The sequence below is a fragment of the Macrotis lagotis genome, chromosome 6 (assembly GCF_037893015.1).
Source record: "Macrotis lagotis isolate mMagLag1 chromosome 6, bilby.v1.9.chrom.fasta, whole genome shotgun sequence".
Lineage (NCBI taxonomy): Eukaryota > Metazoa > Chordata > Mammalia > Peramelemorphia > Peramelidae > Macrotis > Macrotis lagotis.
This window is the reverse complement of record NC_133663.1, coordinates 27,278,175-27,295,933: the sequence shown is the minus strand read 5'-3', so window position 1 is coordinate 27,295,933 and position 17,759 is coordinate 27,278,175. Positions and strand designations below refer to the sequence as shown.

At 34.5% G+C, this 17,759-nt stretch overlaps 1 protein-coding gene across 1 annotated transcript in view; it reads left to right on the top strand.

The window, feature by feature from the left end:
* ZBBX (zinc finger B-box domain containing) overlaps nucleotides 1-17,759 on the top strand; it is a 109,390-nt gene that overhangs the window by 24,995 nt on the left and 66,636 nt on the right. Inside the window, exon 7 of the mRNA XM_074192722.1 lies at nucleotides 5,906-6,001. Within this exon, the coding sequence (XP_074048823.1) occupies nucleotides 5,906-6,001 (96 nt within the window). The remainder of the gene's footprint in view (nucleotides 1-5,905; nucleotides 6,002-17,759) is intronic.

The window sequence follows — 17,759 nt, the reverse complement described above, 5'->3', positions numbered from 1 at the left end:
TCTATTTTTCAGGGGTCTCTTGACACTGAGGCCAATTGTTGGTCATCCGATGGCCACAGGTTCTTTTAATTTTACCAAAAGTTACTGCTATATGCCCCAAAAAGTTTATGCCAGGAGCCAGTTAATAGAAATAGTGCTTTTACTGATCTGGTTACAGTAAATTTTATAGTTCTCTTCAAGTATATCTATTGATTACCTATCATGTGCATAGCAGTATTCTTAGGTCTTTATGTGATGAGGGGTAATATCATTATAAGAAATGATCCCTCCCCTCAAAGAGTTTGAAGTCTAGTTGGTGAAAAGAGAAGCATACCTGAAAAACAATAAGTAATAATTCAAAGCTATGATTCAGTGTCAGGAGAAGGATATGAAGGATATGAAGTTAGTGTGACTGTAGGTACACTGTAGCTACAGTGATTAAGGGAAACAAGCACAAAGAACCATTAGCTTAAGATTAGAAGGACAAGTTGAATTTGGATAGGTACAAAGAATGGAGAGTATAACAATAGCTGATTTCCAGAGAATAGTAAATGATGATTTTTTGATAAGGGAAAGAGAAACAGAGCATATGTTAAAGAAGGGGAAAAACATATTTGATAGTCAGTAAATAGACCACTCTAGCATTATAGAAATTTATTTTTCAGAGGGAGTAGGTTATGTGACTGGAAAAATATAGTGGAACCAGATTATAGGGGACTTGAAATGCAGACTTAATGACAGTGGGAATTTTACTGTGTTTGTACCAAGTATTGGTCATTGAAGACTTTTTGAGGAAGTGATACTAAGATGGATATGGTGTGTTAAGATGGTTAACAGTGCTTGGCCCAGGTCATTTAGAGTTAGAAGGAATTAGAATGAAAGCACCATTTTAGGGGCTATTGCAGTGTTTAGAAAATGAAGGACTTATGGGCCTAAGCTTGAGTGGTGAAGGTAGGAATGGGCAGGAGAACCTAAATAGGGAAGACATAATGAAGGAAAAAACTGTGGCAGCAGTTGACTCCTTGAAAAGAGAGAAAATTCAAAGATAATTTGAAAGATATTAAAACTTTAATAAGCAACAATTGCAGGATTTTTATTAACAAAAGAGGACCTTCCACAGCAATTTGGCCAGTGGGTCAAGAATTATTTGGTTTTAGCAACCCAGCAATGGCATCATGATATGTGAAATTTATTAAGAGAGCAACAGTTCTATAAAAGAGCAAAATTCTGTAGATTTAGACACTAATGATTTAGAATTTGATAATGATATAGAAGCTAGACTTATATTTACCTTTTTATATTTTTAAAAATTTTCCCAGAAAGTAAACATTTTAAATAAGATTTCAGGAGCATTTTCAAAATATACTGTTGAATCACTATCTAGTAGTTTAGAAACATCCATTCATATATAAATTATTAGATAGTTAATTTTCTTGCACTATTTTCTTGCATTATTTTGCATGGAATAACTTGATAGAACACATTGAGCTAATTCTGAAAGTAAAGATATTCATTTATTAAAACTTCCCTAAATCTAAAATTTTACTTATTCAGTATGTTATCAATTATTTAGAATTTGTTTTAGAATTGTCTTTAATATTCATTATAGGAAGGTTGAGAGAATCTTCTAGACATTTTCACCTTAAGGAACTGATAGGATAAGTGAAACAGGCTCACAAGACTCCAAAAAAATAATAGTAGAGGTTGCAGTGGAAAGGTTACAGAATTTGGAGTCAAAGGTTCTGAGTTCAAATCTTTGCTGTAACCTTAGGCAAATAGCTTCTTTGGCCTTTAATTTCTTGTCAGCAAAGGGGAAGTTGGATTAGAAAGATCTTAAGAAGGGCCAGCTAGGTGGCACAGTGGATAGAGCACCAGCCCTGGAGTCAGGAGGAACTGAGTTCAAATGTGACCTCAGACACTTAATAATTACCTAGCTGTGTGGCCTTGGGCAAGCCACTTAACCCCATTGACTTGCAAAAAAACCAAAAACCAAAAAACCGAAACCAAAACCAAAATGCAGCAGAAAGATATTAAGATTTGAAGCAATGATTTATGGTCCTGTGACTAAGAAATGCCAATGAAGTATAGTTATAAAGAAAAACTATGAATAAATAATATGTGAAGAACGATGGGAATAATGAAGGATGGACCAGAGATGTTACTGGAGGGTAAAGAGCATTGCATTAGGATATATAGGACCACTAGCTTCTAGTCCCTCTTCTGCATCTGACTAGCAGTATGATGTTGGGCAAAGCACATTCATCAGATCTGGAATTTCATCAGTGTTTTGGCAGAGTTTGATGGTCTACTTTAGACCTCATTGGGACTGATGTAAAAAACATGTCACCACTATTGTTGTTCAGCCATGTCTGACTCTTTGTGAGCACAGTTGGGTTTTTCTTGGCAGAGTTATTAGGGTAGTTTGTTTTTTCCTTCTCTTGGACATTTTATGGATGAGGAAACTCTGTTACAGTTAAATGACTTGCCCAGGGTCAAATAGTTAGGATGTGTCTGAGGTTGGATTTGAACTTAGGAAGATGAGCCTTCCTGAATCCAGACCCAGAGCTTTATTTACTACATGACCTAGACGCCCTATATTATGAGGAATATTATGTAATGGTTAGGGCTCAGGACTTAATTATAAGACTTGGGAGTTTCAAATCCCATCAGATTTACCTATACTAGAAAGTCACTTAACCTCTCTTGGTTTCTATTTCCTTGGCTATAAAATGATGATAAAACAATTATATTTAAAATACTTTGCAAATCTTGGTCCTGCATTGATATTTGTTATGATTATCAACATTTATTTACAAATTTAATATTTGGTCAGAATGGAAAGGATTTCTTTTAGAGAGAATTGAATTAAATTGTGGAAGGAATTAAATTAAATTGTGAATTAAATTGAATTAAAGTGAAAGGACATTCTCCTTAGCAGGAATTACTTTTCTTTTGGTTTTAAGAAATGAATATGTTTCATGGAGTATATTCAGGGAACCACTGGTTGGTATACCAGACTGAAAGAGGGTTCAGAAGGCATACTAAGGTGAGAGATGAAACCAGGTAGGACAGAAAGCTGGTGAGGGCATTATTAAAAGATTTTAAAGTGATTGCAAGGAACTTTAATTAACTATCAGATATACTTTTGTAGCTGTGGTTGAGATATTTATTTTTTTTCTTAAGAGTTTTTTTTTATCTGAACTGGGACTTTAGAAAGATGATTTGAAATACTACACAATGGAAGAATACATCATAGTTCTCAACAAATCATAAAACAACCAGTAACAAACCCTTCTTAAATCAAAATGAGATAGAAAATCTTGATGAAGTAGGTAAATGACTTAGTTGTGAAATATGTATGAAGGTTCTTTGAGCTCTGGTGAATGGATAATTAGGAGACTTTCATCATAATGATTTTGTGATAAAACTCTTCTTTTTAAGAAACTTCTGACTTGAATCATTAAATCGTATTACTCACACATTCATAGACAAAATAAACTTATTTGTCATTAAAATAAAAATGTAGAGTCAATAATGAACATTTAATAAATGGTTACTGGGTACTGGCCATGTTAAGCTCCTCAGGATACAAATAATATCTGAAAAAAATAAAATACAGTCTCTGCCCTCAAATATCTGGGGAATGGGAGAAATAAATGAATTCCTACAGAATAGGAAGCTGAGGAGGACCTCTGGGGCAGGCTAGACTTACTTCTGAACAGTTTTTAGGGCACTGTGGAGTATAAAGGAACACATGAATGGTCCAGGTGCCATTAAAACGGAAGTCACTAGGAAAGGAATGGATAGAGAGTTCTGCAAAAGTGAAATCAGATTCTGGAAAAGGTAGGAGTAGGTGAGATTGAGGATGCAACTGAAGAATGACCTGCTCTTAGCAGGTGTGAAAGATTGATTGGAGTGGGGAGAAACAAGTCAGTGAGAAATTAGGAGTTAGTTTAGTTAAGGGCCAGTGAGGACCTGAAATATGGAATTATTTTCATATGGAAAAATGGGGAATAAGTGTTAAAAATTGAGGCAATTAGTACAAGTTAGGAACAATTTCAGGCAAAATATCTAACAACCTCTGTAGGTTTGTCCAAGGACTAGAGGAAGGGGCTCACTAGTGGTTTCTTTTCAAGGTGAAAAATAGAACAGAAATTGAAAAAATCCCTCCAAGATTCTTTAATAAATTTGGGATCTCTTCCTTACTAAGGAGAAACTCCTCCATTTGTGTAGTTCACAATTCTTTCTTTAATGAATTAAAAATGTTATAGCAAAGAGACATTCATTATTCAAAGCTCTAGAGATATAAATAGGTAAGCTGGGCAGGTCTCACTCTCAAAGAACTCAAATTCTGTATATACAGCCAACATATAAGATGGGCCCGGATGCTGGGAAGATAGATGGATCCATAGTCTTTTTATGTGTCTCATTTATATCTTTACATAAATACACCATTGAAGGAACCAGTCAACTTATTAGATGGATAATAAATATGTATATATATATACATGCATATTTATGGATGATGTATGCATAACTATATGTCTTTGTGTTCATATTTATATAAATATATCTATACTTTTCCTATCATTCTGTAAAATTTCCATAGGTTATCTACCCAGCATGTTGGGACTAATCTTTCTGCTTCTTTTGACATTGTGTAGATATCAAGTGGAAACCCCTTAATGTTTCATTTGGAGAACTTTGCACTTGTTCTTTGTAAACATCACCTCTCTGGGGTTTGGTTTCTCCACCTTCAAATGAGGGGGCTGGACCAGAAGACCTTTCAAAGTTCCCTTTTAGCTCTAAATCTATGTCATTATTGGCTATTCTCAGATGATTTTGTGACCCTCTTTTTTTCAGTGCAAAGTCTCAGATGCTGACCCCAAACCTCAAAATACTCTCCTGAAGCAGTGCTGTGTTATGTATTCAGTTCTTGGTCACCTGTCTCTCATCACCATGTGGGCAAGAGGGGTAATAGAGGAAACTGCACAGTAGAGCCTGGGGAGTCGTAGTCAAGCAGAAATAAAACAGTAAATAGGCCATAACAATTAGACTTCCTGTCCTGATCCTCCTAGCTGTCCTCTTGGACACTCCTTAAGTCTATGGTCAGAACCCTTCTCCTCTAGGTCAGGTCTGAGATACAGTGGGTAGAATGGAAAAGATTCTCCCATTTCTCTTCTTTTAAGAGGTTCCAATAGATAGTGGTGGCAGGAGCAGCACTTTGGACAGTCTTTGTCCAGATGAATCTTAGAATACAATGGTTTACCTAATGTTCATCTTGTTCTCTTGCTGCTTGGGAATCTCTCTCAGACAAAAGGTGAATTTCATCCTTTTATTTTTCAATGTCTGGAAAGACCCTTCAGTGCTACTTTGAGGACCACTGGTAAAAGCAAAAAAAAAAGTAGAGTGCTGAGCACATAGTAGGCATTTTAGAAATGTTTGTTGGCTAACCAATGAACACCGTCCAATTAGGAAAAAACTGTAGAATGAAACACCCAGCCAAAGAGATGAAAGCACTTCAGAAAAATAGGATCTCGAGCTCAGAGGGATCCCATTAAAGTTCTGTGAAGTCCCTCTGTTCAGACCCTTCATTTTCACAGGCTTAACACACAGTGGGTTCACCCTGTTCCTGAGGAAGGCCCACATCTCATTGAGTGATTTCATGTGTATGATCCTTCTGTGTTGCCTTGATTTTACTTGTGCACTGTTAGCAGAACAAATTGGAGACAACTTTTCAAAACAGACAGAAAACCCTTCAATGAATTCTTTTTATAGTTACGGCTACGCATTGCATCCTGGATGTCATCTTGGGTGCCCTTGGGGAGATAAGAAGGAGAAAGTGAAATTATGATATGAATTTCACCAGGGACTATGTCATTAAATATGTTCTGCTTTTTTTTTATACTGTGTTTTCCCTCCCAAGGTTTGCCTTGAATGTGGAGAAGATTATTGTTCAGGCTGCTTCGCTAGAATCCATCAGAAGGGGGCATTAAAGCGTCACCGAACGACTCTCTTAGAGGTTGGGATTTTTGAAATATTTTTATTATGTGTTTTGCTTCTGCATCAAAAATTTGAAAATGTCTATTTCATTATCTGGAAGTCAGGATAGTTTTCATTAATTTCCCAAACAGATAATTCTGCATGTATTTCTCATAATTATTTCAGTGGATAATAAAGACTACTTTTCATTGAATTTATATTTTAGGTTAAGGCTTTATATTCGTGTTAGAATGACTGGAAATGTTAGGTTAAAAATGGGAAATAAAATGAATCCATAGAGGCTGCAAAAGAATACAGGCAGTCTTTATATTGCTACTGTATGTATTTAGTTTTTGGTGCATTGTTTTCTTTTAATATTTGTTGAAAATTGTCATTCAAAACATTTTCTTCATTAATCAACCTGATCCTTAACTTCCTCTTTTTCAATTTAAATTTTTTTAAAAGAGGGAAACATCACAATTATTTCCCAATAGGCTCCCCACCATCCTGACATCAAACCCTCCTTTGGAACAACAACAAAAATAGTTAAGCAAAATAAACCAGCAAGCACCCATATCTGAAAGTGTCATATTTACTGGAGGAAATGTTTTCCTGTTTTCTAGCAGCAGGATTTCTAATTAAGTAAATTAGACTTCAGATTATTTTATTCATATTATTGCAGTCCTTATGAAATTTACTCTATTTTGATTTATTTTCTATGCATTATCATACATATTTATCCAAATTTCCCCTAACAACTATTTTTTTTAAGGTTTTTGCAAGGCAATGGGGTTAAGTGGCTTGCCCAAGGCCACTCACCTAGGTAATCATTAAGTGTCTGAGTCCAGATTTGAACTCAGATGCTCTTGACTCCAAGGCTGGTACTCTATCCACTGCACCACCTAGCCGCCCCCCCCAACAACTATTAATTGTAGTTTCTTTCAGTCCAATGATATTCCATTATGTTTCTATAGACTAATTATTTAACTATTGCATACTTCGATCTCAATTTTGTTTCAGTTTTTTTCTACCACAAAGGGTACCTGTGATTGATTTCCCGAATTATAGTATAAGTGTACCAACCACTGGGCTAAAGGATATGAGCAATTTAGTCACTTTTCATATATAATCCCAAATTATTTTTGAGAATCATTGTCTCAATTCACAATTCCATCAACAGTTTTGCTGTTCTCTTTCCATAGCCCCTCCTATAACGATAATTAACATGTTTTCATCAATGTCACTAATTTGATAGATGAGATACAAAATTATAGTGATTTTAATATGCAGTTCTCTTAATAATGCTCATTTGGGACAGTGTTATTTCCCTTTTGATACAATTTGTATTCCTTCTAGTACAGCCCTAATTTTTGATCATTATCTATTTGGGAATGACTTTTAACTCATATTTTTATATCAGTTCCCTACATATTTTAGATATCAGGTTTTCATGAAAGATATGCTATAAATTTTTCCTCTGATTCTCTATCTTTTTTCATGTCAACGTGATTGTTAATTTTCTATGCTTAATCCATGGTAGTTATGATAAAGGTTCTATGATCCTAACAATACCTCTCATAAATGTAGTCATTTCATTCCTTCTGCTATGCTTCATCCATGCGGATTTGCTTTTAGGATTTTTGGAATGACAAATGTATCAATAATCAATCCTACAGTGTTTATAAAATGACTTTTAGATCCTAAAAATTACCATTGCTTCTGTAGTCAAGTCATAAAACAATCCCTGCTTTAATGGACTCTACAATGTAGTTGGGATTTTATGTTGTTCGTAAATGAAAAAAATATACATGATTATATAGATGAATGCTCAATGAACTGAACTTTTGTTTTTCCAGAGCTCTTCCTTGAAGATAAGGGTGAAAAAACAATATAAAAATGACTTTATCAAAATAACAATTCTAGAATTTGTCCAGTGGTCAGTGGATACTTAGAGGCCAGTTCTGATAAGTCCTTTACCACATAGTGACAAGTCCCTATTCAGAGCAATAAATCTAAGGCAGTTCTAAAACAATAGGGTTTGTAATTTTAGAACAAAAAGTCAATTCAAAAAGAGGCGACTTATTAAGCTTTGGAGGAGAGGGAGTCTAGTGGGAAAAATGCTCAACCTAGTTTCAGGAAATAGGGCTTTGTATTATGGTTTTCATATTTTTCAATAGGTAATCTTAAGCAAGTAGCTTCACTTTTCTTGGATTAAGTTTCCTTGTCTGTAAAATGGGCATATGATACTTTCACCCCAGCATTTTTATAGAGAAAGTATTTTGTAACCTCTTATAATAATTTATGTAGATTTGAATGATTATATTAATTTTGTACTTTAGTGACTCTGTTTGCTTTTTAATATGATGCTCCCTTCATAAGTGCAGGTCACACCCTTCCCTGCCTCTCATTCTTTCATAGAGTATCTACACATGCTGGAGACCTTGATATTTTATTTTATTTTATTTTAATATTTATTCTTTTTGTACAAATAATATGTTTTTATACATTAATAAAATATTCTTGTTTAAGAGTAAATGGAATACCCCCTCCCCCCACACAAAATATAGACTCACTTGAGCGATAAAGTAAAGGGGAGAGAAAAAAAATTAAAATAAAAAAAATAATAGTAATAATTATAGGTATGGCCAGGTGGCACAATGGATAGAGCTCCTTGATATTTTTTAGGTAACTGTGACTCTCCCTTTTAACCTCATCCTTGCCAGATCACTAGTCTTTTTCTGTCATTTTCTTTCTTGTGTTACTTCTTGAAGTTAAATCATTATTGGAAATATGCTCTAGGCTCTTTCTCCTTGCCATCTGTATCTCCATTGCCCTCTGGGTAACTGCTAACTTGGTTTCCTCAGAGATGTGATGTTGCAGTGATCATAATCATGGAGCCTCACTGCAGAAGCATTTCATTGAAAAGATAGGTCTTTTGCATGAAACAGCTTGGTATAGGCAGAAAACACTTAGCACATTTTCAGATCCTCTCCAGTGGGCTGCCTTCCTCCTATTCCATTTGGCTCCAACACTAGGCCATCTGCAGTGCTTTTCCCAAAGTCCTGCTGATAGACTGACTCCACGGACTGGTCCTCGAGTCGCCTGGCTAAGCCTGACCATGGGTATTTTCCAACCATAAAATTCTTGGGCTGGTCACAGATTTTTGTACAGCGGACGTGTAGTGTTCTTAGGATTGGTGTAATTAGAATATTATTATCCATAAGCAGGAACATCTAGTGGACCTAAGCATCTTTAAGGTCTCCTTCTGTTTGAACCTAATCCATGCTATCTCCCTCAAAAATGGTGAAATACCCTGGATGGGTGTGAATCTCCTTTGCATTTTGCTTTCTTTGGTGGTGTTGAAGGAAGTTATCTCATATTGTTTTTTTATGAAATAAACTTAAAGGACCAGAAATATGTATGAGAATCTTTACTCAGCCAAGGAACATGCCTGTTTAGTTTGTGGTTAACACTCAGCAAATCCAGTGGGAACTTTTATTTTCCATCTTTTGGTTAATTATTAGAGTAACTATGAAATTTTTTTTAGAGACTCATCACAATGTTTATCTTCCTAATAGAGAAAACACTCTATTAAAAAATTAGAAGGGCAGCTAGGTGGCACAGTGGATAAAGCACCGGCCCTGGAGTCAGGAGTACCCGGGTTCAAATCTGGCCTCAGACACTTAATAATTGCCTATCAGTGTGGCCTTGGGCAAGCCACTTAACCTCATTTGCCTTGCAAAAAAAAACCCTAAAAAAAATTAGAAAACAGCCACTTGGACATCGATCAGGATATTCTCCACATTTTCTTTTGGAGTATTACTATTTATTTGTGGTTCCCCCCCACCCCCAATTTATCTCTTCCTTTCCCTGACATATCTTTAAAAATGTGATCACTCAGTACTTTAAACATGCTGTCATCTCCAGAATGAATTTCTTCAGCATGAACTGGCCAGTCCACTGTTCCAAAGTTGTCTTTCCAAGTTCTAGCTCTATTATTTTGTATAGGACAATGGGATTTTGTTACCTTTTGTTCATTCAGAGACTCATCTTTCACTAAAGATGAAAACAGGTCAATCAACAAATATTTATTAAGCATTTATTATGTTCTAGATACTTTGGTGGGTTCTGGGTTACAAGAACAAAATTAAAGGTCATGGCTATATTGATGTATTTCTTCCATTTTTTGCCTGTTTAATGTCTTAGTTTTATCTGTGAATTTTCTGGGAGATTTGTGGCTTGAGTCTTAACCCCAAATTTCTATAGATTTGTCTTTCTTTCTACTTCAGTTTTTCTCCTAGTCTTTGTCATTTTTCTCTACTGTTTTGCAAATGAGATTTTGTTTTCCTTTAACTGATGTTGTCCTTGGTTTTTCCAGTTGACAAGGAGATCAAATGTTTGCTAGCTAAATTGTGTTCTGAGTTGGGTAGGGTACATTTCTGTAGGGCATGATGCTTTTGTGGTTGAATCATTGCAGACATATCTGCTCCCCATTTGGAGGTTTCTAGGCAAAGATATTGGAGTGATTTGCCATTCTCTTCTCCTGCTCATTTTCCAGATGAAGAACTCAAGCAAATGAGGTTAAGAGACTTGCCCACTAGTGAAAGTATTTGTGGCCAGATTTGCAATCAGGAAGATTGGTCTTCCTGACTCCACACCTGGCACACTCTGCCACCCAGCTGCCTTCTGGAAATGGGGATAATGAAGGTCAATACTGCCTTTTTTTTTGTATTTCCCAATTTTTGGAAAGTGTAGCTTTTTCTCAAACAGTGGCATTGTCTTTTTTTTTTTTAACCTTTATTATGCTGAGTTTAGACAAGCAGAAAAGTAAGAAACTTGAAGGTCAATAAAGAATTATTAATCAGGAAAAGTTGCTAAAATTCTAAAAAAAACCCCCAACCCAAACCCTTAAATAGTATGCACATTTGATATTTCACTGGTTGAAATCCAAAGTGACATCACCATTTGTGATGATTACAAAAGCTATATTTCAAATTTTAAAGTTTCAGAGCCATAATGTGGACCAAATTATGACTATATATTTCATTGATTGAATTAGGGCAATGCCATATATAATTCATTTTTAAGAGAACCTCATAAAAAAGATAGAAGGAGAAAAAATAAATATTTTGATGCATTAAGTGATGACAACCTTAGGTTAAATAGAAAATTCTGTTGTTCATATCATTTCTTCCTCTTACCACTCCAGGTTACTGAGGTACCACTGTAGTTTATATTTGCAGGTTAATCTCCTGATTCTATCACATAAACCAACTTTATAATATTTTTATTTTCTCTTTATTGGATAAAATTGTACTCATTTAAAATAATGGTAACATTCCATTGCTTAAGAAAAGATTAAAAAAAGAGGAAGGAATTGTGGAAAGGTTTGTGCCTTTATGTTTTCTTCTTCTCCGTCTAAAAGCCTTCTTTTTAAATGGTAGCAGACCAAATCCTTTTTCTTTATGTAAATAAAATCTGAGTAAATGCTAAATATGGCTAATATGGATACATCTAGATGCATTATACATACATAACTTTTCACCTGAAAACCATAGTAAAAACTTTTGAGGATATTAACATAATATATAATTATGTGGCATTAAATCAGCAAATGGAAATGGAGATGGATATACATTTCCTAAGCTTTCCTTTTTTGAACCCCAACAATACAATGTAGTTTGTAGAGTTTTTTTTGGAATAATGAATTTTTATTTTTCTGCCCCAAATTTCATTTACATTTCATTCTCAGTACCAAACAATTTATGGCAGTGAATCTAGTTATTTTTAAATTATTATTTTGATGAAAAAATCCCAGTATCTCCATGACCTCATTAGATTGTGTGTTCCTATAGACAGGACCCCACCTCATTCTTGCCTATCCTGATGAATGACTTTTGTCCTGCTTAGGAAACAGAACAGGGTTCTACACAGGCCTCCTCTTGTTTTCCTTAGGATAACAACGGAGCACCCAGGTTGTTCACCCTCCTTCTCCCTGTCCCCTAATTAGCCCATTTCCTCTTCCTATTGTACAGTTCCCTGATAATGTCTCCAGCTTCTGTCATTCTTCAAAGTTCATCATTGATTGTATGTTACAATGAATATTTTGATAGTATTTTTATTTTTTTAATCCACATATATAGACTAGGTAGATTAAATAACTATTTATAAAACTAGTTCTATGAGTTTTAAATAATTTTAGTTACTTTATTTAATGAACATCTTGACTACTGAGTCTGTGAATGTTAAATCTGGCATTTGACTCTGGAGCAGGGAGTGAGGCTGGTGACTTTGCACAGCTCTGCCTCACTTAAATCCAATTTACTTTCAAGTCATGGCATCACCTTTTCCATGGCATAATCCTCCTCAAGAATGAAGGATAAATCATTGCCACAACAACAACAATACTTCTAAAAATATCTTTCCCCGAATGAACAGAGCACTGAGCTGCTCTCTGCTTCCTCTGAATTACTAACTTCTAGGACACCTGTCAGATCTTGTCTGCATATTCACACCTTCATCATCACAGTTTGTAAGGTGTACAGGTCACTTCTGTTAATGGTTTACATTATTTCCACCAAAACAGTTAATTCTTCCAATTTGGTAAGAATCCAGATTCCGAATTTCATTCTTAAGTCATTTCTCACTCTTTTCAGGAGCTCCCCTGGAGATTGCTGCAAACATTATGTGAGTCCCATTGTTTCTGTTTATGAAGAGTTGCTTTTATTTGTTCATTTATTCATTGTTTGTTTATTTTTGTATGATGCACAGCTTTGGCAGTCTAGGAAATCCCATGAACCCCTTCATGGAATAATATGGCCAAATACCTACAATAAGGTACACAGAGTTATAAAGGAGGTCAATTATATTAAAACAAAATGAGGAAACTATTGTTAAAATTTTTTAATAGATCCCAGTTGAGCAACCCTTGCAGTGTAGAATGAAATTTTGTTTGGAGGGGAATGATTCTTGGATGGAATAATTCATTAAAATGCTCCTTTTAGAAATTAGAAATTTACTTTGTGTGTTTTATATGAAAATTTTCATAGGAATACAGTGAATGATTCTGAGGGAGATGCTAATTTTCTTGTTCTTTATTAGCAAGTATGGGAGTGGGGGAGGGAAATAGGCCTTTATGTAGTGGCTTCCCTATGTCAGACATTGTGAAAAATACTTTATACAACTGTCATTTTCATGTGCTTATCACAACAATCTTGCAAGATAAAAGATATTATTAATCTCTATTTTATAATTGAGGAAACCGAGGCAGGAAGAGGCTAAATAATTGGAGTCCATGGTCCCAAAGCTATTAAATGTTGGACATCAGATTTGAATTTAGGTCTTTTAGATTTAAGGCTTAAACACTCTCTCTTCTATACCTCCAACCAGTTACCTCTAATGAAAACATGTGGAATATGATTATACAAAGACAGTTCAGTGACTTTAAATTTGTGAAATTGTCTCTTTTGTTTTAAACAATTTTAGTTATGAATTGTATATTTCATTCTCTTAGAAAAATGGAATGATTTGGGAAATGTGTATGCTGTGATAAAAACCTTTCAGTTTTTAATATTTTAATTTTCATTTAACATCAGTTTGTTGAGATTTATTATTTTTATTTTATTTCATTCATTTCCCTTAAGCTCTTCCCAAAGGTATGAACCATTTCTTGTTTAAAATTAAAGCATTTAGATCAAAACCTTACCAGCTGTATTAGTTTGTGTTATGTGTCACATTTATAATCTTTTGCATTTCTCTTCAAAGAATAGATATTACTCTGAGTTTGAGAACACAATGTATGATCACAACTATTTAATACATTAAAAAACTATCAAGCTCTAGAAAGTCATAACATCTTATTAGTTAAATTACTCACTATGTTCCTTTCCATTCTAAATCAGTATTTTATTTATAGGTGAAGAGTCTGTACAGTTGTGATCAATCCAAAATCATCAATAAAATTTATCAATGTTGATTTTTTACTAGCAGAGGTCACCTTCAGAACCGCTGTCATAGACTCCACTAGAATTCATTCTGAAAAATGTCCTTATACTGACACTTATGAAATGACCCATGGATATCTTTTGAATAGATGAAGCCAGGGGCAATAAGCATTTTGGCCAATTCAAGAAAAATGAGTTTAGTGCAAATAAAAGACAACTGTCTTTAGGGTCCTTAGCAAAATATCCTGAATGCATGAGAGAGAAAAATGTTTGAGAAGGTTTATTAGCAATAACCAGGAAAGAAAAAGACTATACTTAGAATAGAGTTCAAATATTAAGAAGAAAATAATAATAAATCTTAGGATTTTGGAGTCTCATCCAGTTATTACCTCAGGTCATGAAGTTTTCAATTTAATAAATTTTGTTATTCAGTTGTTTAGTGTGCTCAATTCTTCATGACACCATTTATGTATTTCTTGCCAAAGAAAGATCCTGGAGTAGTTTGCCATTCTTTCTAATCTCATTTTTCACTTGAGGAAACTGAGAAAAACATTTAAGTGAGGTTAAAGTTTCTTTCCCCACAGAAAGTTTACTAGACTGGATTCGAACTCATGCCTTTAACTCTATCTACTGTGCTACTTAGCTGCCTTATTTAATAAAACTATAAAAACAATTTGAAATTTTTTTTGTTGTAATAAGATTTTACTTGTATTCTTTTTAGAAGGGTGTTTAAAATGCTATCTACTTTTCTTGGAAGTGTTTAGAAGAAGAAATGAGGAGGAGGAATTAGGGCTTTTCATTTGCATGTGAAAAATGGGAAGGTAACAGCATTGAGGATCAGTGGACTCAACCGGTTTGAGTTCTGAGACTTGGGAATTTTGAGTGAATCTGATTTCCCCTGGTGTTTTAGTTGTTGAAATTGTGAGAAGTGTAGGGGAGACGGAGATTTCCAAAATGTTTGCCAATTATTGATAATCATTAACACTTTCTTAATGAATAAGTTTGTATGTGAGTTATTAGTAGCAGTTTGTATGTTATGTACCACTGACACAACCACCAAAGATAATGTTTTTCTAACTAACCCGAAACTTCTGTTCCAGGACCTCATTTTCTGAAAGGTGTCATCTGTCTTGAAATGCTGTAAAATATCACACCTCTTTGTCTGATTCATAGTACATTGTCAGAGTGATGAATTCTTCTGGTGGGTAATCTGAAAGATAATATCATTCTGGGGAAAAAAGTTCAGGTGAAAATTTAAAACTGTTACTGGATGAAATCCTGCCATTTTACAGCATAGTGAAGAATGTTAGGCAATGCAGGAACATTGGCAATAAATCACTGGGCTTGGTCCTTCCTAGTTCAAGCTAGTGTCCCACAATGAAGTGTATGATATACTGTGGGTCCTGAAGGAGGCTGGATTTTAAAGATTTTTCATATTCTAGAGAGCAGTCATAGAAATGATCTGAATATCTTTCAAGTGTTCTGCAGTTGTAAAAGAAAAGAGTGGTATAGTAGAGAGAGTACTGTACCTAAAGTTAGCAAGAACTGAGTTCAAATCCAGCCTCAGACTTTTCTTAGTCCTGATACTGTAGGCAAGTCACTTAACTTCTGTCTGTTTTACTTTCCTCATTTGTAAAATGGGAATCATAATAGCCCTTAATTGCTAAATAGAAATAGTAACTTTTTTAAAAATAGGTAAAATTTTAAGTAACTTTTTGAAGAAAAAAATAAAATGGAAAAGTGATTAATAATGTTTATCATTGCTATATTACTTATTTTGATTGTATTTAAATATGGATTTAAAAAGCAAGAAATTTTAAATAATATTTTCTTGTAATTGTTGTTATATTTGATACTGTCTCTATGATTTTGGACAAGTCATCTTATTCTAGATCTGATCCAAACAGTGAACAATGATCAAAATAATATTTTGCTTGTTTTTTGAGTTTGTTTTGTTTGCTGGTTCTTCATCCAGGTCATCGCATCTTTTAGGTAGGTGTTTCATATGGCTTTGTCTTGGGCCTTCATCTTTTCTCCTCCAAAGCCATCACACTTGGCTATCCCATACATTCCATATTCAGATGATTTCACAGATCTGTTTTCAAGCCTTCTCCTGAATTCTACTCTCCCATCACCAATTGCTGTTTAGATTTTCTTGGACTGGATATCCCATAGGTATCCAGTTTGAATTTCTAGAGTGGAACTCATTATCTTTCCCCCCAAACCATCCCTTTCCAAAATTCCCCATTGCCTTTTACCACCATCATCCTTCTAGTCAATCAGCTTCCCAACTTTCCCATTGGCAACAAGCCTCATCAAGTACTTACCACATACCAGGTGATGCATTATTAAACACTATTGACAGGTGTCACTCCTTTCTTATAATCTCCCTACATATCTAGTAGTCTCGATACTTTTTCTTTTGTTGCCAAGGAGACAGTATATTACCAGGGCTGAACCCGTTAAGGAAAAGCCCAATGGATTGTCTATTCCACATTAAAAAGGATAAAAGAAGATCTAGTGTAAAAATTCAATTAAGATATAATTCAAAATATTAAATGTTTCAGGAAAGTTAAAATAACCTTTAATTATGGGACATCTTTAAACATAGATATTACCCACCTCATCCCTAGATGGTCTTCCCCGATGATTAATGCTTGAAATTGGGTGGTTTTCCTTCCAAAATTGAGAGTCCATTCTTGGATTACTAGATACCCTACAAGATTATGATGAAAACTGCAATCACTCAATGATTCTCCTGGTCCTTACTATGTTTCCTGGATATAAAACCAGTCAATACCACACACAAGCAGGTGGTGAGATGGGAGCAATAAACCCAAACCACCGATGAACAGTTCTTGTTGCATGACCCTACTACTGACTTTCCAATTTAACATTTTTTGCAGGACTCTGAATGTTATTAAAAGGGGAAAATGTCATCCGGCAAAAATGGATATTAAAATTAGCGTAAAATAGAGCTTTAGTCCATGGTAACTAATTGACCCCAATTCTTTCTCTGAATCTTTTGAAATCTCTCCTAAAATCTAAAATAACCAATTGAGATTTACTTTCCTGCCTTTTTCTTTTACAAATTTAAAATGAATTCACTTCATTCCCTGCTCTCCCTTTCCCAAGTTCTCATCATCTTCAGCCCTGGAACCAATTCTATTTATCATTATTTGGAACCATTTTATCTGTAATATATTGGAATTTCTTGTTCCAAGAATAGAATTTCCTTATATTGTTTTCTTTTCTTTTTGAAGGCTAAAATATCATTAAGACAAGAAAAAAAAAAAGAAGTATTAGCTGTTGTGGCTTGGAGGAAAGCAATTTCAGGAGACATCTAGATGACTGAAGTCTCCCTTCTATACTGATTTTATAATCTTGATTCACAAACCCATCCTTTTTTTCTCTCCATCTAATAGTTCTGGGGTGGTATTACAATGAGTGCATTCCTTCTGTTTTTGCCTCTGTGGATCTTGATTTAATCCCCATGCTGCTTCCTACTAGTTCCTGAACTTTCACATATCTGCTGAGTATATAATATAATCCTCTCTCTTTCATCCTCTTTACCTTTCATTTTTATTTTTAACATGGTAGACTTTTCTGAACTGTATTCTATTCATTTTGAAATCCTGCTAGTTCAAAGACTTATCTGTGATGTTAAGTTAACTTTCTTGTATTAGGGTTTCTAATTTATTTTCCTTATTGTTGATTGTATGTAGCAATCCAGTCTTAATACAAACGCATTTTCTTGTAACTGGGTCCAGATCCAAAGCCTTTGCACATTAGAACCTCTTTCCTGAGTCTTCAAACACCCAAGAAGCTTAATGTCATAATGAGATGTTAGAACAG